The 23,966-nt window shown below is 40.7% G+C and overlaps 2 protein-coding genes across 2 annotated transcripts; both read left to right on the top strand.

The window, feature by feature from the left end:
- Positions 1-931: 931 nt before the first annotated feature.
- Positions 932-23,779, top strand: LOC146977833 (major histocompatibility complex class I-related gene protein-like). The gene is made up of 7 exons (XM_085790519.1): positions 932-977; positions 5,912-6,172; positions 6,569-6,838; positions 16,869-17,165; positions 17,252-17,356; positions 23,332-23,507; positions 23,657-23,779. The coding sequence occupies exons 1-7, from the start codon at positions 932-934 to the stop codon at positions 23,777-23,779; spliced, it is 1,278 nt and encodes a 425-aa protein (XP_085646645.1).
- On the top strand, positions 1,216-4,042 carry LOC146977834 (major histocompatibility complex class I-related protein 1-like). Its single transcript, XM_085790271.1, has 4 exons — positions 1,216-1,261; positions 1,967-2,179; positions 2,363-2,723; positions 4,039-4,042. The coding sequence occupies exons 1-4, from the start codon at positions 1,216-1,218 to the stop codon at positions 4,040-4,042; spliced, it is 624 nt and encodes a 207-aa protein (XP_085646397.1).
- Positions 23,780-23,966: the final 187 nt, after the last annotated feature.

The raw sequence follows: 23,966 nt of genomic DNA on the forward strand, positions 1-23,966 counted from the left end.
CATTTCTGGCTCAAACAGGAACTGATTGTTACACTACTGATAATGTGCTTAATGCATTTACTCTCTTTTATGCTTGTAATCTTGTCTTCTATGCTTGAATATCCTTGTTATTAACTTTTATGCCTTGTTTCTGCTAAATGTTTGTATTGTTGTGTATATTTGCTATTGTCTTTTAACCTATCTTTTCTCCCTCACAGCCCCCTCCCCCCCCATCAAGAAGCTTATGCCTCTTGTCAGGCCATCATTGTAAATAAGAACATATTCTTAATTGATTTCGCCTGGTTAAATAAAGGTTAAATAAAAAAATGTTTCCTCTAAAATCTGAAAGGTCATGAGGTCATCAGGTGTGTCCTAACTGTCTGCACCTGTCTGATGTGATGTCATGAAGATGTTTCCTTGAGCCTCAGTGTTGCACCACAGATGGATGCAGGTGGACTCTGGTGCGTTCATGTGCAGTCAGAACATTCAACGATTACTTGAAGATTAAGGGTTAATGCAGCAAAGGTCTGTCATAAACAAATGTAGTAGATCAGATGATTAATATCACCCATGTCTGAGGAAGACATTAAATCATCTGAATGTAAAAATCTACAACCCTGAACTATAAATAAAAAGAAAAACAAAAGCAGGTTAAATTGAAATTAAAGGCAGGTTACAAAACTTAAGCAGCTGAACAAGTACGGGGAGATCAGAAAGAACAGATACATTGAATGCAACACAAGTTACACAACCAGTCAAAAATGTTCCCAATCCACAATCCACTGGCTTGGTCAGGAGAAAGTTCCTCTTCACATAGGCTACGCAAACACACACACAACACACACACACACCCAAATGCTCCTAAATGACCCAGGAAACATCAATAAAACAAAGACAAGATTCACAGCAGGTGATTTACAGCTCCTCACTTCTACCACTTCTTCAGTCCAAGATGAAAATATTTTTGTTACTCGTCTTCTGTCGCCTTTCATCTCCAGGTAAGAAACATTTTAAATCTTTAATCTCTCTCAGCTATTGTATTCTTTCAAAGTAAAGTTGTAGTATGTAGTATGTAGTAGTAGTAGTAGTAGTAGTAGTAGTATAAAAAGCTGAATTTGAAATCTTGATTTGTCCTACAGTGAAATACTCCCTAACGCTTTTTACCACTGCATCTTCTGGAGTCCCAAACATCCCAGAGTTTATGGGTGTTGCCCTGCTCAACGATGTGCCAGTGGGATGCTGCGACAGCGACAGAAAGATGGTCGAGTCCAAACACGCCTGGGTAACAGCATATTTGGATCACAATCCTGAAGTACTGCAGTAGTTCACCAGACAGTGAGTGCAGATGATCAGGCCGTGTTAAAAAAATCCATACTTCATCTTTTGATGCAGACCTTTAACCAAACTGGTGCAGTCCTCTATTTTATATTTCTGAGTTCAAGATATAATTAATCTGAAATCCCTGTATATTGTGACTTTCGTGATCTTCTTACTTTTCCTTAGACCTTTGTATTATTATTGATGATTTGCTCATTTCTTGTTTTTGCACACTTTAGACATTAAACTAAGTACAAATACAGATGGGAAACTGATTTTCAAAGTAAAAGCAGTGTTTCTCCAACTCACAAAACAATTTATGTGAGTTTAACTTAATGTGACCGTGATTGTTTGCAGGCAATCCATTAATCCAACTGCTGTTGTGTTAGCCAACATGTAGCTGCAGAAATCTCTCTGCTATGCAAACAAGTCTCTTTATCACCATATCACATTGCAGCTGCTCTCAGTTCTGATTTAACCTCCAAGGAAACTGGTAGTTAAAGACAAAATGTCTTTACAGCACGAGTCAGACTGATTTGTTTCCACATGACAAGAATTTACTCAATAACCTTAGTAGCAGATGTATGAAACAGATTTATTCATCATTTCGAATACAGATTGTCTGGTCTTTAAACATGACCATGAAGAACATTTATAATTGTCTTTCCAGTGGAAAAAAATGTTTATATTAAGTACGGTTATGATGGAGAAGGCTTCATATCATTTGATCAGAGGACACTGACGTGGGTATCTCAGAAACCTCAGGCTGATGTCATCAAACTGAGATGGGATGCTGCTGAGAAAGGCAGGATACAATACGCTGAGAGCTTCGTAACTCAGTTTTGTCCCGACTGGCTGAAGAAGTACGTGAACTTGAGAACAGGTAGAGTCACATGATGTAGTTTCATTGTGTCAGTCAATTTGGTTTAAAATGAAAAACAAATCAATAACTACTTATCAGCTATTCCATGAAATAACTCAACTTCTTTTTAATGGATTGATAACAGATGCTCCTGGTTTGCAGACAATGTTTTGACACTTTGACACAGTACTCCTCCTCCTCCAGCCCCCCCCTCAGTGTTTCTCCTCCAGAAGACCCCCTCCTCTCCAGTCAGCTGCCACGCTACAGGTTTCTACCCAAACAAAGCTGTCATGTTCTGGAGGAAGAATGGAGAGGAGCTTCATGAGGACGTGGACCAAGGAGAGATCCTCCCCAACCATGATGGCTCCTTCCAGAAGACCATCCACCTCTCAGCAGTCAAACATGAAGACTTCAGCAGCTACGACTGTGTGTTTCAGCTCTCTGGACTGGAGGACGACATCGTCACCAGACTGGACAAAGCTCAGATCAGGACCAACATGGGAAAAATTGGATTCAGAAAAGATCAAGGTGATAAACACAAAAATCACAAAGAAAAGAAAACGATGTGCTCTTCAGTTTCTTTTTTTTTTTTTTTAATTTTTTATTTCTTTCTTCAGTTCATCCATCTCATATATATACAAACCCACACACACCAAAAAACAAAACACAAAGAAAAACACATAAAGGACAAAGCATACCTTCTCATGTGTACATATAATGGTTAATACGTTGTTAGATGCTATTACTAGTAATCAAATCAGCAATAATAACCTAATACAAGTATCCAGTGGGTAATAGTAAATAATTAAGAATATTTAATAAGGGTAAAAGTAATAATAATGATAAAGGAAAAAAAAACACGAATAGCTATTACACCAAATTTAAAGTAAACTAACTTATTATCGATCAGCAAATTGTTAAAAATAAATAAGTAATAACATAAAAATAAAATAGAAAGGTAAAAAAAAACTGCTCTTCAGTTTCATGATAGCCAAGAAAATCCTGCACATTAGTTGTGTCTCTTCCTGGTCTGCAGCGCCTCACTGTGGAGAAAAGCTCAAAGTGCAAAGAGTGAAAAGTCTCACTGACAATCTGCAAAGCTTCATCTTTATGTTGAATTCATGTTTCTGTCAGAAAACTGATGAGGTGATGAGTGGATGAACACATGAGTCTCTGCTCTGACCTGCTTCACCTGCTCATTGTGTGTGATGATGGTTTTGTTTCTTTGTGTTTTGTTGAACAGAGAAGTCCAGTGACTCGACCATCGTCGTCGTGGTTACAGTGGTTGTTGTTGTCATTGTCGTCCTCGTTTGTTCTGTCGGTGGGTTTCTGGTCTACAGGAAGAAGACAGGTGAGAGAGTCCAGCTGCTGCAACACTGAGTCACAATGTGATGAAGCAACAAGTGACAAGACTCAGAGTCTGATGAAACTCCACACTTCAATATGGAAATGTTTGACAAGTCAACTTCTTCTTCCTCTTCTGTTTTCATCTGAACTCTCTGCAGCTCGTCAGTACAACTAGTTTTTCCTAGTGAACGTTACAGTGGCTTAAAGAGCTTTAACTCAACTGTCCAGACAGGAAGTTCAGTGGACCAACAACATGGTTGTGACTTGTACAGAACTCACTGAGAACCTGAATCCAACCTGAAGCTCTGGATTATTTTCTGTGAACAGAGTCTGATCCAAGGGGCTGCTCCTGATGGAAAGTGCCAATTAAAAATGTGTTTTGATAAAGTGCTGGTTTGCTTGTTTGTAGTCAATAAAGTGCAGAAATGACAGTTTTAAGAAATGACAGAGTTATTATAGTGAGAGGACAATATCAGATATCATAAATGACCCCACTCACCCTGCCACTGCTTTTTTTGTCTCTCTCCTGTCAGGTAAACGGTATCGTGCAATAACATGATCCTCCTCTAGGCATGCAAGTCGTTTTTTTCCTAGTGCTGTGCGCAGCCTGAACAAACAAAAGTCGCACATTTCATTTTCTTTTCTTTTTTTTCTTTTTTAAATTATGCTCCTGCAGGCGCCAGTGGCAGGCGCTTTGCACTTTACAAAGTATGCTTTTTTTAAAAAAATATGTACTGTAGTTTTCCTAGGTGACCGTCAGCCTATCCATGGGGGCAAATTGTCCATTTTTATTTTATCTATTGTATCTGCTTATTGATTGTTAATTTATCTGTTTATTGGTTGTCTATTGTCTATGTGGTTTCCTTCCACGAATGGCAAATAAACTGACTCTGACTCTGACTCTGATAATCAGGACTTTAAATACTAACAATGGTAATATATGCAAGCTGCACTTGTAACGCAGAGCTCAGACAAACAGCAGAAAGGAAGGCAGAGACACTCTGCTTTGTACCAGAACATCTGCTGGTGGTCGGCAGCTTTTCATCCAGTCCCGTATTTCCACCAACAACGATTTGTGTGACAGCGTCCAGGAGTCCACTGGATGCAGTGAGGGTTGGGGTTACATACTTGAGGGAGTGTTTCACTATAGGACAAACAGGTTTTAATTACATATTCAATCATAATATAGACGGATAATACACAGGCTCTATTCAGTGGGATTCAGTTCAAGCTACTTGAAATCACAAATCGACCTGCTCATGAATTCAAAACACCAATGATCCAAATGCCCTGGTAGAGAGAGAAAGTACTGTAGTAGTAGTACTAAGATAGTTCTGATCTGTCAGATATGATTTGTAGAGAACAGCTAACAGCCAGTGTATTAAAGCAGATATCAGTGGAATGTTTTTGTTAATATAAGTCCTAAATAGTCCTATTTTCCGTCAGCAATCACTTACATGAAGTATTTCAGCCTAAACACGAGTCTCTCCGTCACTCTGCTCTGCTGTAACCCGAGGAGAAAATTTTCCTTGTGGGATACAAGTGTTATCCAATGAGGGGAGAGAACGGCATGAAGGGCTGTGTGTGCAGCCAAGGGATGCGCGTGAATGTGGTGACGTAGCACGAGGACCAATTGATGCCTGACAAGGGCGGGGGCTGCTAACTCATGGTGCGTTCAAGGAAACTCGTACTTTGTGTTTTTCCTTCCCGTGAACTCGTACCAGATCGAACTGGTACGAGTTCACGGGTCGGAAGTTACGAGTGGCCGTTATAGGGAACTTTCACAGACAACAGGACGGTAAAAACACGAGCTACGGGTTACCTGGAACGCTACCAAGTCGTAGTTGTGACTTGAAGCTGTAACTTACGGTTTCAAAAGCCTGCCTTGAACACAGCATTAGCCGAAACGGCCGTGCCACTGATATCTGCTTTAAGACTGTTACTAATAAAAGTCACCATCAGGGTCTAAAGTCGACGTGTTGTTCTGATATTAATTATTGATAGGCTACTGTAACTGTAGACTTCATGATGTGTAATAAACACCTGATGAAGTGGTGAAGTGATTCCTCCTCCTCGTCTCCAGATGAAGCTCAGTCTATCAGAAAACAGTCAGCTTTGAGTTTTAGTCCGTACAAATGTAACCGACTAAAACAAGATGAAAACTTTGTTTTTGTTCCTTCTTCTCTGTCACGGCTCCTCAGCAGGTAGGTTCAACATGTTTTTAACTATTTACTCTGTGTTTTTCTCCAGCGATACACTTCTGTATCATTTAGTTTCACTTAGAAAACCGTATCGCCATCTTGCTGTTCCTGAGTGTAGGCCCTGTAGGCCCTACAACAGGTGACGGTACGTGTTGAGGTTGAGTGTGTACAGTACTTCAACTGAAATCCTTGTTTTGTCCCACAGTGATTCACTCCCTGAAGTATTTCTACATCAAGTCTTCTGGGGTCAAAACCTTCCCAGAGTTTAGAAGTGTGGTACAGGTTGATGACATCCTGGTGTTACACTGTGACAGCACAACGCTGAGACTAAGGCAGGACTGGGTGAGAGAGGTGTTAGAGGAAAATCCTGATGTACACACATTCACCAGTGAGGAGTGTGTGGTTCAACCAATCCTCCTCAAACGCAACATTCATGTTCTCATGCAGCACTTTGACCAGACTGGAGGTACAGTACATGTCATAGTTCACTTGTTACTTGTTAGTACAGCGTTGCCTGTTGCAGACCAGTGCATGTTGTGGCCGGCGAAGCAGAAATCCAGCTCATCAGTGTTTTATGTTTTTCATTGCACTTTCTAATTACTGCTACACGGCAACTTGTGAGATGATGATGATCACTCATTCTCCTTTTACCTACTTTTGACATTAAACAAAGTCAAATGAAGCTCAGGTCATTTGAACCTGGAACTGCTGCACACAGAAGCACACAGGTTCACTCTATTTTGTAATGTAAATTTTAAAAAAATAGGATCTCTATAATCATTAAAGTTACAAGACTGTGGGAACAGGCTGTTTTGCATTGTGCAGTGAACAGTGTGTACTGTAATGTCTGTCTCTGTCTCAGGTGTCCACATCTTACAGAGGCTGTACGGGTGTAAATGGGACGATGAAACTGAAGAAGTTACTGGATTTCTTCAGTTTGGTTATGATGGAGAAGACATGTTGACATTCGACCTGAAGACAGACAGATGGATCACTCCAATACCACAGGATGTGGTCAAGAGACTGAGATGGGAGACTGACATAAAGATAAATAAGAACTTCTTAACTCATGTTTGTCCTGTGTGGCTGAAGAAGTACGTGAACTATGGGAGGAACTTTCTGATGAGAACAGGTAGAGTCACATGACCTGATGTAGTTTCATTCACTCAACAATATTCAAACTGATTAATCAGACTGAATCATCACTGTGTCATCACTCCTCAGGTGAACTCTTCTTCTCTGCCTGTAGTGATTTCCTTTAGTTGTGTAGCTCTCTGGTTGGCGATATGTGGATGTGTACATGTGCTGAATTAACTTGGAAGAAAAATTGATCCCATGTTCGACTAACAATGGAAATCGACATGCAAAGCAAACTAGAAAAAGCATTTCCAAGAATGGAAATGGTGTGAATGCTGAAAGCAGCTGAACGCTGTTGCTGAAGCAATGCTGAATAAGCTGAAGAAATCATTGGAACAAAGTTGAATTAGCTGAAGAACTGTTGAAAAAGTCTAACGTTGAAGCTGAAACATATAACTTGAAGATGAATGCCTTTTTAAGGACGAAAAGCAGTAGAAATGTTTTTTTTTTTTAAAAGGTAGAAGAAAATGCAAAAATCCACAGGAAGGAAAACTGATGAACCAGCAGTAACATAGCTGAAGCAACAAGTGAGAATAGATTAAAAAGAAGGAACATGTAAGCAGGAAGCTGAATGACATGACATGGTGGAAAAAATCCTGAATTGTTTAAGATAAGAGTAATAAATGTGTGTTTAGTCTAAAAGCAGTAGAAATGTTGAAAAGGCAGAGGAATGTGTTGGAAAATCCTGCATTATTAAGTCTAACAGTTGGGGAGTCTGCAGTCAGCTGCAAAAAGCACTGCTACAGAAAACAGATAAACAAGTGCTAACATGGCTAAAGTAATAAGTGAAAATAGATTAACAAATGGAACCTGTAAGAAGGAGGTTTATTTTGTATGAAATGATTGGAAATTACTTAAATTGTTGAAGATTAGCATGAAGAGATTTAAAAGCTGAAGTCTACTCAAATATTTTTAAAAATGATAGCATGAATACATTGTTGGACTATTACTAATATAGATTAAACAATATCTAGGTGGTTGGAAATTATTTGAATTGTTGAAGATTGTGGTGAAAGAAAAATTAACATTCAAGTATACTCAAATTACTCTAATAAGTTATAAAGAAACAGCTTGAAAACATTTGTTATATAAATGTTAATAAAGATGAGGCAATGTCTAAAGAGTAGAACTTGTAATGAGGAGGCTGAATGACAAAACTTATCACTTTCATCTACGGCAAAATTTGCCATCTGAAAAACTAGTAGGCTAAGTTCCATTTGAGGGGTCAGGGGTCAGAGGACGTGGCTGTGATGTCCACTGGGCTTCTGGCAGCTCAGCTCAGGGTGGAGTTTGATATTTGTGAAGATCTGGGCTTTGTTGGGGGTCCTGTGTTTGGTTAGAAAACTCTCTCTCTCTCTCTCCAGCCCCCCCCTCAGTGTTTCTCCTCCAGAAGACCCCCTCCTCTCCCTCCTCTCCAGTCAGCTGCCACGCTACAGGTTTCTACCCAAACAAAGCTGTCATGTTCTGGAGGAAGAATGGAGAGGAGCTTCATGAGGACGTGGACCAAGGAGAGATCCTCCCCAACCATGATGGCTCCTTCCAGAAGACTGTTGACCTGGACGTCTCATCAGTCAAACATGAAGACTTCAGCAGCTACGACTGTGTGTTCCAGCTCTCTGGACTGAAGGACGACATCGTCACCAGACTGGACAAAGCTCAGATCAGGACCAACATGGAGGAGAGGAGAAGAAGTTGGGAAACACAATACACACACAACACAATTTAATTTAGTTCATTGCTGTGGTTTCTCCTCATTATGTGATTTGTTTGTTGTTGTTTTCCCAACAGAGAGGTCCTCTCATTTCTGCATCCTCGGCATTTTCATCACTGTCGTAGTTCTCTTTATCTTCATTTTCATATACAGAAAGAGAAATGGTGAGAAACTGAAACAGAGTTGTTGATGCTTTTTCCAGATCTGAGAAGTGAAAGAAACTTCAGCTTCCAACAAACTCAGTCTCAGCAGCAGTGAGAGCTGCAGAGTTTGATGATGTGACTAAAGCATGATGATGGAGGAGAGTGGACACAGGAGGAGAGATCATTTGAGAACAAAAAGCTCAAGGATTTCTTAGTTTAGTTAAGTTCTGCTGTTTTAAACTGTAACAACTAACATGATTTTTATTTCCTCTTTATTCCAGCCAAGCGTCCTCCATCTCGTAAGTAAAAACTGTTTCTGTTGTGTTTTCTCTGAACTCACATGAACTCTGTGGAGTCAAAATGTTTTTATATTTCCTGTCAGTTGAGAGGATGTGAGTGAACATCAGTTAACAGTGTGTTTCTGACTTACAGCTGTAGACGGCCAGGGAGTCACGGAGCCGCTGTGTGCTCCTCCAACTGACTGGTGGACAAACAGTTCAACCTATAAACGCAGTGAGTTCCTTCATGAGTCAAACTCCTCTCAAAGAGTCAAGCTTCTTTTGGGGTTTTGGCAGTAAGATCTGAGTTGGTCTTGACCAATTCTATTCCCTCTACTTTTTGATTCTCTCTCTCTCTCTCTCTCTCTCTCTCTGTCTCTCAGATCAGGACTAACTGTGAGATCAACAGTTGCTGATGTGAAGTCTTGTCTGTCGTTTGCTGGATCTTTCTCAGCAAATTGATGAACCATGCCGTCTAACACAACACTTCATCAGATACAGTTCAAGGAGAATTTCTTATTCCTAAATATCATATGACGTCACACAGCGGTCACAGCGCCACCTTGAGGACTGATTTACAACAGGCTGTCTGTCTGTCGCCTCGTGGACTGTGACAACAAGTCTCACAAAAAGAGTGGATTACTGTAACATTTTTTGAATGCTGCATTTTGATCACACTCTAATGAATTACACCCTGATTTTACATTTTACAGCCTTTTATTTCTGTATAGCAGGCTGTTGCCAAGTAAAACAGACTGTTACTAGGGACATCGCTCTGATCGGAGTAACGCAGAGCAGAAGAAATATGTATATAGAAATATGAAATATATTTACCTAATGTTTCATTTTTACCATCATTACACAGATTGGGACTAATTGTGATGTTATAAATGACTTGTTGGAGAGTGGAGGCTCTCTGCCTTCCACACCACTGCTGGAAACCAAACCTGCGATCAGAGCCTCGGACCCGGTGTCACAGCTCTCATCTCTGTGGCACCACAAGTCTGCGACACAAACGTGTAAACCCTAATCTCTTGTTTATGACTGTCCTAACTGGTGGCTTTTGCTATAACTATTTCTATTTGTTTTTCATCTGTATATGGACAGACACAAAACAATGTAAATATGTATTTGTTTTCATGTGCTTTGTACCTCTCTAATAAAGTTCGTTCTTAAAGTCCACATACTCATCTGTGACTAAGGAGTTTGATGAGAAGATCAACATTAGATCACAGGCACTCAAAACCAATGATACATCTTGTTAGGGATATCAGCAGGTAAATAAACCCAGAGAAAAGTGCACAGCATGAGGCCTTTAAATCAGAAGTCAGCGCATCCCTTGGCTGCACACACAGAGAGGACTGCCCCTTTATGCCGTTCTCTCTCCTCATTGGATAAAGGTTGTAGGATACAAGGAAAGTTTTCTCCTGGGCTCAGAGCAGAGCAGAGTGACTGACAGACCCGTGTTTCAGTCCAAACACTCTATAGAAGTGATTGCTGTCGGAAGATACAACTATTTAAGACTTATATTAACACAAACATTCACCTGACTTCTGCTTTAAGCAGAATTAGCTTTGTGACAAGTTTAACTGGACATAAACCAGGAGCTCTGTTCAATGTTCCCTCTAATTCCTCAAAGTTACATGACATGTACAAAAATATTAATTTCTGGCTCAAACAGGAACTGATTGTTACACTATTGATGAAGAGTTAAAGCAGAAGTAAACACGGGTCTGTCAGTCACTCTGCTCTGCTCTGAGCCCAGGAGAAAACTTTCCTTGTATCCTACAACCTTTATCCAATGAGGAGAGAGAACGGCATAAAGGGGCAGTCCTCTCTGTGTGTGCAGCCAAGGGATGCGCCTGAATGTGGTGACGTAGGGACGAGGACCAATAGATCCATGACGAGGGCGGGGGCTGCTAACTCCATCTGCTGACAGGAAGTTAGACAAAACCACCGGATCACTTACTTCTGCTTTAACAGGCGCTACCTGGAAAACTTTCTCCCCGAGCCGACAGCTCCGCTCAGTTTCCGTGGTTACCTACGCTCACGCTGCCACTCAACGTAAAAAATGGCGATGCAACATGGCCGCCTCGGTTCGGTGCGTCGCCCACTTATGTATTTGTAACGACTTGTAACAACTCATTCTAAGGAACCAGAAAGCTTTCATTTGGATGCAGCTGTGATTTACGGTGCAAACTCCACAACACTTTAAGGAAAAACACGCTGCAAATGTCACAACACAACATATTAACCAGAGAACACTAACGTCGGGTGATTTTCACCCATGAAATTATTGTTTCATAATTTTCATTATGTTGCTGTTGTCTGAGTTTCATGGGTCGCTGTAGCTTCATTCTGCTCACTGACGTCATTGAAGGTCGGCATGTTTCCCTGCTCCCATCCCTAGTTTTTTCAGCAGGCACATGTTCGGGTGGATTTCACCCGACGTTAGTGTTTATGTATCTAAATCTGGCGACCGTTTCTGGTGATGCTGAAAATTTTTCTTTTTTCTTTTTACTACACCAAATAAATGTCAATGTCAAATGTCCCACAGATGGGTCTGAAGGACAAGTTCCCAGCTCCATTCGTTTTTTTAAGGAAGTTTTTCTTAAAAAAACAAAAAAACAAATCACAAATTTTTGACATTTTTTTTAGGGTCCTCCATGATATCTTTTTTTCATTTTGTGAAACATTGTATAGTGGAAAATAAGGGAAGTGTACTTCAATGTGCCATGTATTGTTGTATTTTAATATACTTTGATGAGAAATATTTTTTTATGGGTATATTATATCAGGTAAAAAATACCGAGCGTTAGTGATGATGTTACTTTTTTTAACGATAGTGTTCTAGGGTTAAGGAAAAATGCGCTGCAAACTACACAACACAACATAAGTTACACACTGTGGCTTTAAAATAACATCTGTGAACATGAAACCCTGAGAATAAATATGTGACAGATCAGGGAGAACTACTGTCTCATATTTCTCTCTCTCTCTCTCTCTGCTTGGATCATTGGTGTTTTGACTAAATGTTGTTTCAGTTGCCAGGGGAAGTGAAACCATAAACGCATCACTGATCCACATGTATTAGTTCAAGTTATAACAGGTATCCTACTGTGGACAGGCTACAAGAGCCAAGCGTTAGTTTCTTCATCCAGCAGGAAGAAGCGCTGGGCGGAGGACAGACCAAGCTCGGTCCTTCAGCTGGACCTCTTCATCAAAGAAAGATGAAAAAGTTGTTTGTGTTGCTTCTTTGCTGTCACGTCTCTTCAACAGGTAGGATCACATCACCTTTTTAACATTTGTTTTTAACTGTATTTTCTTCCTGATGTAGGCTAGTTTCGCTTAGCCTATACAAAAAAAAAGACAATAAAAGGTATTTGAACTATAATGAAACATCCTGTAGGCCTATGGTATATCAAGGATGATGTTACTATAGAAGAGATTATATCATCAAATATGTAGGGGAGACCGGGGATGAGTACCCTCATTTGTCCTCACACACTATTTGATGTCAAATGCAAGAAGTGCCACTACAACCGACCCCACTACCAGGGTCGCCTGTAACACAACATGGGGTAAATTGTAAGAGTGAGATTTAAAACTAAAAACTGAGACCAAACCAAAAAAAATACAGTACAGGCCAAAAGTTTGGACACACCTTCTCATTCAATGTGTTTCCTTTATTCTCACTGAAGGCACCAAAACTATGAATGAACACATGTGGAATTAACAAAAAAGTGTGAAATAACTGAAAACACTTTTTCTTTTCTTCTTTGTCTTCTCTTTCTTCTTTTCTTCTTCCTCTCCTTCTTCCTCCTCCTCCTCTATCTCTGCCCCCACCAGTTCTAGTTTCTTCAGAGTAGCCCCCCCTTTGCTCTGATTACTGCTTTACACACTCTTGGCTTCTCTTGATGAGCTTCAAGAGGTGAACCTGACCTGAACATGGTTTTCACTTCACAGGTGGTGTGAAGCCTTGTCAGGTTCATTAGTGGAATTTCACTGAGAATCTACAATGTAAATAGTCATGAAAATAAAGGAAATGCATCGAGTGTGTCCAAACTTTTGGCCTGTACTGTATATCTATGTTGCTCATGTTCCAACACTGACATTGAGACATTGGTGTGGATCATTAGAACGCTTCTTAAAGAACATCTTCTGATAATACCAGTGAATGGAGAACATGTATGAATAGAAACCTTCAGCAGGAGCTCAGAAGCTGCTCATAGTCCATGTACTACAATTCCAGGAAAGATGGTGACACTTAATGACACAACAAAGATAAAAGGTGTTACAACCGCAAGTTACCTAATTCAAACTTCAGCGGTATCGATACTAGTCAAAATTTAGGATTGGTCCAAAATATGAGTTTCTGACCTAAAAATATGTTGTGTGTACAGTATGTGACTTCACGCGCTCGAACCAATTAGCAGTAATTAGCAGGCTAATCTACGCATGACCGATGCAAAGGCAGATTCTTTCTTTTTCTTTAACCTTTATTTAGATCTCAAGAGCCATTGGGGGTAAACCCTCGTTTCCAATGTCCCTGAGAGCACATCAAATCAAAACAGCGGTCACATAGAGCATCACACATCATCAACAATCTACAATTTAGTTACATTAAGAAGCGTCCATGTTTATGACAATGTTTCTTGTTTTTTTTTAAGTATATTTTTTTGTTTTTTTTGCCTTTATTTGACAGCACATAGTAGAGATAGACAGGAAACTGGGCTGCCCGACACAGGATTCGACGCACCGCCCCGTATGACAATGTTTTTAAACTGGTTTTGCTCTGCTTAGTCCATCCATTCAGCTGTCTTGAATTAACAACCTTCAGCCAATCGAAAAATAGTATTTCTCGTTGCTGGGTAAATCTGAGAATAGGTTTTGGCAGCGCTGAATGCACGCGCTCCTAGAACGCACACGAACGCTCTGATTATGACGAGCTGGAAGTGCTTCATTGCCTGCTTATTAAAATGTTGGTTTGAACTTCAGATTTAAATGAGAGCCCCGTGTCTCTGTCATCAAGCCATCAACATCTGCCACAAACACAACACACGTTTATGAAAAATACATCTGCTAGAGATTATATATATGGTCTAGAAATGGTTCCAGTTTCTAAGAGGGTTAGGCTATATATTATATAACATGTGTCTTTTTTTCTAGGGATATGTCATATAGGGTGAATATGGGTAAAGTGGGACAGTTAAGCTTAATCATGTTTATCTTTACATGTGTATACTTCTATTACTAAAAATCATCATTGAGCTCATCATAGGTATGTATGAGATTAAAAAAGAGTGGTTCTGTGTCGATGACATCACTTCCGGGGGGGGGGGGGCCTCACCATATTCAACTACCTCCACAGTGAAACAGGGTGGTAGCTAAAATGACATAGCGTTCTTAGCTGAAAGATGTTAGTGTTCTAGAAATAAGCAAACTGGTGGATAGTTTGTAATTGTGATATATTTTGTTAGGGGGTGTAATGGTGATTCATCATTTTAAAAAATCACATCCATGTGAGTCTTACATTTTTTTTAAAGTGGCATTTTGCTACTGTCCCAGTCTACCAATGTGCTATTGGTAAAGTGGGACAGAGTGTTATTGGCAAACTGGGACAATCATTTAAGTCATTCTAAAGGTAGAAATAAGTTCCACTTTTATTCATCCCCCATAAATTTAGCTATGGCTAGCTAGATATATAAACAAATTTACTTAAATTGCATAAATCAAGGTAGCTACAATGAAAATGATGCTTGTGATGCTTAGCTAGCCTATCCTAGCTAGCTAGTAGGCTAATGGTAATTGGCCTAATCCTATTTCAGAATCCAATGGCAGAAAAGAGCAGAACAGGGACAAGGAAAATAAAGATTTTAAAATAAAATTGTATTTTTAATAAAAATGTTAATATTTCTATTCATTAGAAATGAATTGTTGTTGTTTTTATTAAATGGAGGTGTCCCAGTTTGCCAATATATGGTGTCCCACTTTACCAATAGTGCCTCAAAATTTTTTTTGGGTGAAGGGTCATTCATCCAGTGTTTAATGTTTCTTTGTTTTTTCTTCTACATAGTATAGGAGAGATCTTAAGCTATTTAGAATGGTATCATATGATGGGCTAAGACATTTGGTTCATAATCAAAAAAGATGTTGAAGGTACATTTTCAGAAAGTGTCCCAGTTTACCCATATTCACCCTACATATTTTTAGGGCTGACCCGATTATCATATTTTGCTAATCGAAGCTTCGTGGACATAAAATCGATCAAAATCGAAGCTTCAATGGCTGGGGGGGGGTCGTAGCGGAAATAATGAAAGTAAAGGCAAACAAACACTGCATATCTCCAAAATCTGGCAGGTGCCAATTCCCTACTCGTTTTTATGGAACAATTGCCGATGAGAACCGCGTCAAAAAGGAAAAAAGGAAGAAAAAAAAAACAATCGATCACGGACTTCGTGATCGATTACCATGGCAACGAACGAAGCTTCGAAGCTTCGATTTTTTGGGGTCAGCCCTACATATTTTACCTTATTTTACCTTTGCAGAAGGGAAGTGAAGATGTCGTATTGAATACAAGTGAACATCCTGTTTGTCCCACAGTGCAACACAGTCTGCAGTATCTCGTCACTGCATCATCCGGATTCCCAGACTTGCCTGAGCTAATGGCCGTTGGACAGATAAACGGCGTCACAGCAGCTTACTGCGACAGCAAGACGGGGGCGGAGACCAGACAGGAGTGGGCAAAAGCCTTGTTCGATGACCACGTTGAGCTGCTGGAGCAGTACAACCGAGAGTGTGTTTTTTATGGGCCTTTAATCTATAGAACTGCTCGTGATGTTTTTCCACAACTTGAAGGTAGGTTGGGTTGCAGTGTCATTTTCGATAATTATGATAATTAGAAAATTAAAAACACATGCAAATGCTTTTCAAATCCATCTGTGACTGTCTTTCAGGTGGCAACATTTTACAGCTGATGAGTGGGTGTGAATTTGATGACCAGACTGGAGAGGTTGAAAGCGTCTTCAGGGCTGGTTATGATGGAGAAGACTTCTTAACTCTGGACACGGAGAACTTGAGATGGACCGCTATGATTCCTCTGGCGGACGGCGTCAAAGATACACTGGATGCTCGATCAGTAGAATTTAAATTCCATGTGAACCTTTACATTCAGAACTGTCCCGTGTTGCTGAAGATGTTCATAACTAACTATGGGAAAAACGTTCTGAAAACAGGTAGAGTCACATGACCTGATGTGGTTTCTTATGGGTCTGTGTGATGTGTGATGTGGCTAACGGACTGTAAACCTTTTGGTATACAGATGAGTAGCATTATTAACCACACTAGCAGCAGGACTCTGGGGCAGTGTCGGTCACTTGACCCATCAGTTTGGTCCAGGTTGAAATGTCTCAGCAAATATGGGATTGATACTTGTACTGGGGGACAGCTCTCCATATCGACACACCTCCACTCCGACACCACGCTGTTTGGTTGGGTTTAGGCAATGAAGAAAGGAGTTGGTTAAGTTTAGTAAAAAGACCAGGTAGAGGCTAGACAGGCTAGAAGCATAATGAACATTATATGTCATTAATATGAAGTATTTGCTTGTTTTGCAGTTAATTATGCACATGATCCGTTTGACCCCAAAAAGGAAAAAAGGATCAGTGCGAACTGCACAGCCTCCGTTTCCTTTCTGATTACGTCCGTCTGTCCGTTCGGAGTGGGGGGGTTTCAGAATGGACGGTTTTCCCCAATAGCATTTTCGGAATAGCGAGGTCTTTAGAAAAAATAGAAAACCCCGCTATTACGATGAATGGAAGTCTATTTTCGGAAAGGCGGGGTGTAACCCTTGTACAGACATTCAAATTTTATTCCCCTACTCTGTCTCTCCAGACCCCCCCTCAGTGTCTCTCCTCCAGAAGACCCCCTCCTCTCCAGTCAGCTGCCACGCTACAGGTTTCTACCCAAACAAAGCTGTCATGTTCTGGAGGAAGAATGGAGAGGAGCTTCATGAGGACGTGGACCAAGGAGAGATCCTCCCCAACCATGATGGCTCCTTCCAGAAGACCATCCACCTCTCATCAGTCAAACATGAAGACTTCAGCAGCTATGAGTGTGTGTTTGAGCTCTCTGGACTGAAGGACGACATCGTCACCAAACTGGACAAAGCTCAGATCAGGACCAACATGGGTAAGAGAGACATCAGAGATGATGGAGAAGGAGGAAACTCACACCTCTTTCTTAACCACAATCTGTGATTGTTGTTTTGGGTCCAGTTCCTCCCTCAGAGTTTCCAGCTGCTGTAGTTGGAGGTGTTGTTGTCCTGCTGCTGCTGCTTCTCTGCACCTCTGGATTCATCATCTGGAGACGGAGAAAGAAGGGTGAGGGACAAAGACGTTTTTTCTATCATAAAGCTATTTTGACTGTTGATATATGATAATTTGAGTGCCAGTCTTGAGGTTGGGGTTTCACAATCCAAATTCTGAACCAGTCGGCGCGTTCAAACCAAAAAAATAACAGGTTCAGAACCTTAAAAGAACATATGGTTTCCTTTCCTTTACTGTGACATCATCAGTAGGCGTGTTTTATTCTAGGCTGATAGAGAGCCGAAGCGGAAGCAGGAAGTAACGTCGCCATGGGACCTCAACTCTGAAAAAGTCTCCATGTAAATGAACGGGAATCAAAGTTTTATTTCGTGATCCGATTGAATTGTGCCATGAGAAAAGAAATCTGACCTCTACCTTGTAAATGTAAATGTAAATGTACCTGTTTAAAACATCACGTTTCATGAAGAGAAGTCAGCAGTTTGTTATAAAACGGCAACAGAAGAATGTATTTAGTGTGAAGACGCTCTACGACTACAGATCTGGTGTCCCACTAAAAATACGTCACCAACTGACACGGGAAAGGGCGGCATGTGGTGACGTCACCTACGCGACTTGTAGTCTTTCTGGTTACAGATTCTTCGGAATTTCATTTTACAATAGACCGAATCTCCTTGTTGTTTACATTCTACTGTAATTTGAATGAGATCAATAGTAACCAACGAGAGTTTAGCTATATATCATATTTTTCACGTCCTATCACCGTTTAGACAAATCTGAAATGATTGAAGAAACATTACTATTTCTGTGTGTGTGTGTTTTGTGTTGCTATGTGTTTAGTCGAGTACGAAGAGGGGGGTATCATGCACCCCCCGGAAATATACTTCTAACCAGTGTTTCTAGATTGGAAAAAATGTGTAGAAAATGATGAGCTATGTTAAAAAGTTGTCAGAATGTCCCATGTATCATTTTTATGCAAATTAGTGCCGCCATTATCGAAAAAACCTAATTTCACTATATCTCAGCCAATACTGCAGATATCTGAACAAATAAGGTGTCTAGACCCATGTTTTGAGGGTCAGAGATCACAATAAAACTATTCATAAAGTGATCACATGTTGGTGGCATGCTAGTAAGCAAACCTAACCCTTTTACCAATTACAAGACGCCAATATTGGAGATACCAAATAAGGTGTCTAGACAGAGGTTGTTGTGTGTTTAACCAAGGTTTATTTGGATCAAACATCATAGAACTCTTGTTGATGTGACCACTCTTCTCTTTCCCATGCCAGATAAACAGTCAAGTAAATGGTTCTCCACTATGCATCACTCATCATCGTTTTCACTGAAATCTTCAAAGTTAAACTCATCCTCTCCTTCCTCTTTCTCCTCCTCTTCCTGTTCATGCTCTCCAGTGTCATGGGGATCAACCAGTGAAGTTGGTAGGATAGGACCACAGGACCACACCGGTTTCAACACTCCTTCATCAGTCTTCATCCATCCCTGCCCCTCATCATAGGGTTTTGGTTTTTCCAGAATAGGTTCATCAGCTCGCTTGTACAAGGCGACGCGGTAGTTCACACGTCAGGCATGTGGCTTCAGAGCAGAGTGGCATGGAGGAAGGCGAACCAGGTCAACCTTAGACTTGCAAGTGAGTTTCTTGTCCTCCCCCACCATGTTGCGTAGCAACTTGGCACGGACAACATCCACTGAAGACTCACAACTCTGTCCAGACATCAGACAGGTGAATTGCTCCAACTGCCTCAGCACCTCAGGCTTGACACTCTAGCAGTCACTGAGTTGTCTGAATACGTGAAATTGGGGATTCTTCTTCAAGGGCCCCACCTTCCTTCTCCCTTTGATGGCACTGGTACAGTCTTCTCCACTGAACACATAGAACCCAAGAAGAGTGGTGCGGTGGTCTTCTCCCAGGGATTCTGCAATACTACTACTGCCTGGCTTCTGGTGCACCTGTCCCCACTGATGTTGAGATGGACGTGTTACAGTACGAGCAGAAGCTGTGGGCAAGGCTGCTACAGCTGACTTCATCAGACCCCTACAGTGTGAAGATCCAGGAAGCTTCTCAACATCTCTGAGCTTGCAGAATCCCTGGGAGAAGACCACCACACCACTCTTCTTGGGTTCTATGTGTTCATATCAGTGGAGAAGACTGTACCACTGCCAAGTATATATTTTTGGCTTTTTCATGCCTTTATTTGACAGTACAGTTGAGAGAGACAGGAAATAGGGAGGCAGAGAGGGGGGGGATGACACGCAGGAAAGGGCTGTCCGATGTGGGATTCAAACCAGGGCCGCCTGCACGAGGACTATAGCCTCAATATATGGGGCGCCTGCTTAACCCACTGCGCCACTCGACGCCACGGAAGGTGGGGCCCTTGAAGAAGAATCCCCAATTTCACGTATTCAGACAACTCAGTGACTGCTAGAGTGTCAAGCCTGAGATGCTGAGGCAGTTGGAGCAATTCACCTGTCTGATGTTTGGACAGAGTTGTGAGTCTTCAGTGGATGTTGTCTGTGCCAAGTTGCTACGCAACATGGTGGGGGAGGACAAGAAACTCACTTGCAAGTCTAAGGTTGACCTGGCTCACCTTCCTCCGTGCCACTCTGCTCTGAAGCCACATGCCTGACGTGTGAACTACCGCGTCGCCTTGTACAAGCGAGCTGATGAACCTATTCTGGAAAAACCAAAACCCTATGATGAGGGGCAGGGATGGATGAAGACTGATGAAGGAGTGTTGACACCGCTGTGGTCCTGTGGTCCTATCCTACCAACTTCACTGGTTGATCCCCATGACACTGGAGAGCATGAACAGGAAGAGGAGGAGAAAGAGGAAGGAGAGGATGAGTTTAACTTTGAAGATTTCAGTGAAAACGATGATGAGTGATGCATAGTGGAGAACCATTTACTTGACTGTTTATCTGGCATGGGAAAGAGAAGAGTGGTCACATCAACAAGAGTTCTATGATGTTTGATCCAAATAAACCTTGGTTAAACACACAACAACCTCTGTCTAGACACCTTATTTGGTATCTCCAATATTGGCGTCTTGTAATTGGTAAAAGGGTTAGGTTTGCTTACTAGCATGCCACCAACATGTGATCACTTTATGAATAGTTTTATTGTGATCTCTGACCCTCAAAACATGGGTCTAGACACCTTATTTGTTCAGATATCTGCAGTATTGGCTGAGATATAGTGAAATTAGGTTTTTTCGATAATGGCGGCACTAATTTGCATAAAAATGATACATGGGACATTCTGACAACTTTTTAACATAGCTCATCATTTTCTACACATTTTTTCCAATCTAGAAACACTGGTTAGAAGTATATTTCCGGGGGACCCCCCTCTTCGTACTAGACTAGTTGTATTTATTCAGTTTGGGGGAATCACAGTGTCTAGAAAGCATCAGTGGTTCAGCTGACAGGGACAGCTAACGGTAGCTAAGCTAACAGCGGTAGCTAAGCTAACGGTAGCTAAGCTAACAGCAGCTAAGCTAACAGCAGGACGTCAGCTGTTAAAACCCTCCCGTTGTGGGACACGACATGAAACTACTCCAGTTAGCTCAGTCATGTTGGAACTCAGATATCCGCAGGAGATTTTTTTTTTATGGACCGTTTATTGAGTCACTGAGTTATTAAAGTTAAACAGGTAGCTAACCGTTAGCCCGGCTAATCTATGATAACCATGACTAATTACAAAAATGTGCACACGTAAATAGTAATGTTTGTCCAGTCATTGGTTTTATAAACTTTACAAACATCAGATTATCTAAACGGTGATATAGTCACATGAAAAAGTAGATAAATATAGTGAAACTCTCGTCCGTCACTATTGTTCTCATGCTGGTTTTCTACCAGGAAGTAGTTGGAAACAACAAGGAGATTCGTCCTATAGTTTTACAACAAACTGCTGGTTTCTCTTCATGAAACGTGATGTTTTAAACAGGTAGACGACAGAGTTTTTTGTCATGGCGCAATTCAATCAGATCACGAAATAAAACTTTGGCTCCCGTTCACTCACATGGAGACTTTCTCCGAGTTGAGTTCCCATGGCGACGTCACTTCCTGCTTCTGCTTCGGCTCTCTATCAGCAGGAAGGAGAAGGCAGCCAGCGACTGACAACATGGAGACAAATTATTTGTTGTTGTCTGTTTAGGAAACTAAATGTTTGGTGGTGATTTGGGCGTCTACAGAATTTCAAGAAAAGCTAGAAAGCAGAACAAGAAAGAACAAGTTGTTTGAACTTCCCTCATGTATGTTTTCATGATCTATTTCTTTCTTTCTTTTTTTCAATGACTTACCTTGTCTGTCCTCTGTGTTTCAGGCTTCGCATCTGCAAACAGTAAGTTCATGAAAAACGAGTGTCTGCACATCAACATTCAGTGATTAATGTCCAGTTCTGTCTTTCATGCAATGTCTCTTTGTTATCCTTCATTTTCATTGGATTCAGCTTCGAACGGATCACAGTCATTTCATCAGGTCAGCGACACTGTGCAGTTGTGAAGGAGATGAGGAGATGACACTCCTCTACTGTATTAAATCATTAATTTGACCAGGAATGTTGATCAACTTTAGTAACACGCACTTACTCTGAACAGATCATTTTCTGTTGTTACATGCATGTTATTTTTTTGGTTTTGATAGTTTTTATTTTCTGTCTCTGTTCAAACTGTAGGCCTAAATGTATATCTGTGTCTTTGATGTAACTGATGAATGAAGTGGTCTGATGCTTAACAGTCACTCAGGAAACTCATGAATGTATACATTAATTACACTAATTGTGTAAATGAATTTCATTTACCAAATGTAACTTGAATGCTATAAGGACAAAATGAACTAATGACTATTGTGGCTTTCCCTTGTGGTGTCAAAGCCACATAAGAGGCAAGAAAGGTAGGTGTTCTTACCAGAATGAAAAAGAGATGTATCCGTTTCAAAAAATAAAAGTTTACTCAAAGAAATGCAATCACATCCATCGCATCATTCTAGAAGAACTATGCGCTCCCTTTCTCGTCGCTGCTCTTTTCTGAACACTTTAGCTGTCGGTGACGTCATTTAAATACTCAAATTAAAGGAGCATTTTAAACATATAATGCATAGCCTAAAAATACAAACTATGAAATTCACAAACTTAAGAAACGACTTAATTTTCATTTATCCATAAATTGTAGCTCTTATATATCCATTATGGCTCTTACAATGATGCTGTACACCCCAAAGGTCAAAGGTCATCTTCTCTGTGACATCATGAAATCAATTGAGATTATGACCATATTCTTTATATTAAACATATATAAACATACGGTTTTGGATTATATAACTTAACTAAATCTTTGTTTTGATGCTGACTTTTCACTTTTCAATGAATGTTTGCAAAAGTTACTGTGACGTGAGTTTAATCAGTACAAAAAATGTACAAAACATATTTTTTCAGACTTTTGTACGTATATGATATGATTATCATATACATAAATGATATGTATGGTCCCTGTTCAAGCTGATTAGTCAGTGACACTAAATGAAAAGTAGACATAAACAAGTATAGGTTAATACAAGCCACTCCACTCCATTTTAAACAAGAGGGAAAGTAAACCAAAAACAGAAGCAGGTTCAACAGGTTTTGATTACAGTGGAAAGGAAGAGAGAGTCTGTGATGAAAGGTTAAAGAACGATGAATGACATATAATAAAAAAATTTGTATGAGTATTATCATTTGATGAGTATTCTGTGATGGTCTCTGTATTTGCTGCTTTGCAACAGTTCAACTCACATTACAATGTTTTTTGCAGCTTCAGTATGCATTTAGAGTTGACAAGTGCAGATCAGCAACAACAGGTAGCACACATTTACATTTACATAAAACACAGACTGCCACGCTACAGGTTTCTACCCAAACAAAGCTGTCATGTTCTGGAGGAAGAATGGAGAGGAGCTTCATGAGGACGTGGACCAAGGAGAGATCCTCCCCAACCATGATGGCTCCTTCCAGAAGACCATCCACCTCTCAGCAGTCAAACATGAAGACTTCAGCAGCTACGACTGTGTGTTTCAGCTCTCTGGACTGGAGGACGACATCCTCACCAGACTGGACAAAGCTCAGATCAGGACCAACATGGGTAAGGGTGAGATGACCGTCCTCTCTGTCTCTCAGTCTTTATTGTCATTGGTGTGGGCAAAGTGGCATGTAAGTGAAAACAAGGTTTCTGTTGTGAAGCAAACTGTTGAAGGAAAACCAGAACAGTTCAGTTTACTCTGTCTCCCTCTAGTGGATTCAACGAGTTCCTCCTGCATTACAGTAACACAAACTGGTTTTGGGTCCAGTTCCTCCCTCAGAGTTTCCAGCTGCTTCTGCTGTTGGAGGTGTCGTCGTCCTGCTGCTGCTTCTCTGCACCTCTGGATTCATCATCTGGAGACGGAGACACAGGGGTGAGGGACAAAGATGTTCAACCCTCATGAAGCTATTTTGACTTCACTGCTGATATATTATGATCATTTGACTACCAACAAAAAGAAAAATTAGAGCAAAGAGTCCTCAACAGATGTAGTGTGTTGGTTAGAGTCAGGCTCACAACATTTCTCATACCTATCCCGTACAAACGAGTGGTAGCCTATAGGTGTAGAAATATCTCATAAGAAACGAGAC

The sequence above is a fragment of the Trachurus japonicus genome, chromosome 11 (assembly GCF_045865225.1).
Source record: "Trachurus japonicus isolate A0001 chromosome 11, Traja_1.0".
Taxonomy (NCBI): Eukaryota; Metazoa; Chordata; class Actinopteri; order Carangiformes; family Carangidae; genus Trachurus; species Trachurus japonicus.

What these genes read in the sequence shown, in the direction of transcription:
- LOC146977834 (XM_085790271.1), top strand. Translation starts at nt 1,216, where the DNA reads ATGCTGCGACAGCGACAGAAAGATGGTCGAGTCCAAACACGCCTGG. An exon ending in TCGAGTCCAAACACGCCTGG is followed by an intron (nt 1,262 to 1,966) that starts GTAACAGCATAT and finishes TTGTCTTTCCAG; the next exon opens with TGGAAAAAAATGTTTATATT. An exon ending in GTACGTGAACTTGAGAACAG is followed by an intron (nt 2,180 to 2,362) that starts GTAGAGTCACAT and finishes CTCCTCCTCCAG; the next exon opens with CCCCCCCCTCAGTGTTTCTC.
- LOC146977833 (XM_085790519.1), top strand. Translation starts at nt 932, where the DNA reads ATGAAAATATTTTTGTTACTCGTCTTCTGTCGCCTTTCATCTCCAG. An exon ending in GCACTTTGACCAGACTGGAG is followed by an intron (nt 6,173 to 6,568) that starts GTACAGTACATG and finishes TCTCTGTCTCAG; the next exon opens with GTGTCCACATCTTACAGAGG. An exon ending in TGGTGTGGGCAAAGTGGCAT is followed by an intron (nt 23,508 to 23,656) that starts GTAAGTGAAAAC and finishes TTCCTCCCTCAG; the next exon opens with AGTTTCCAGCTGCTTCTGCT.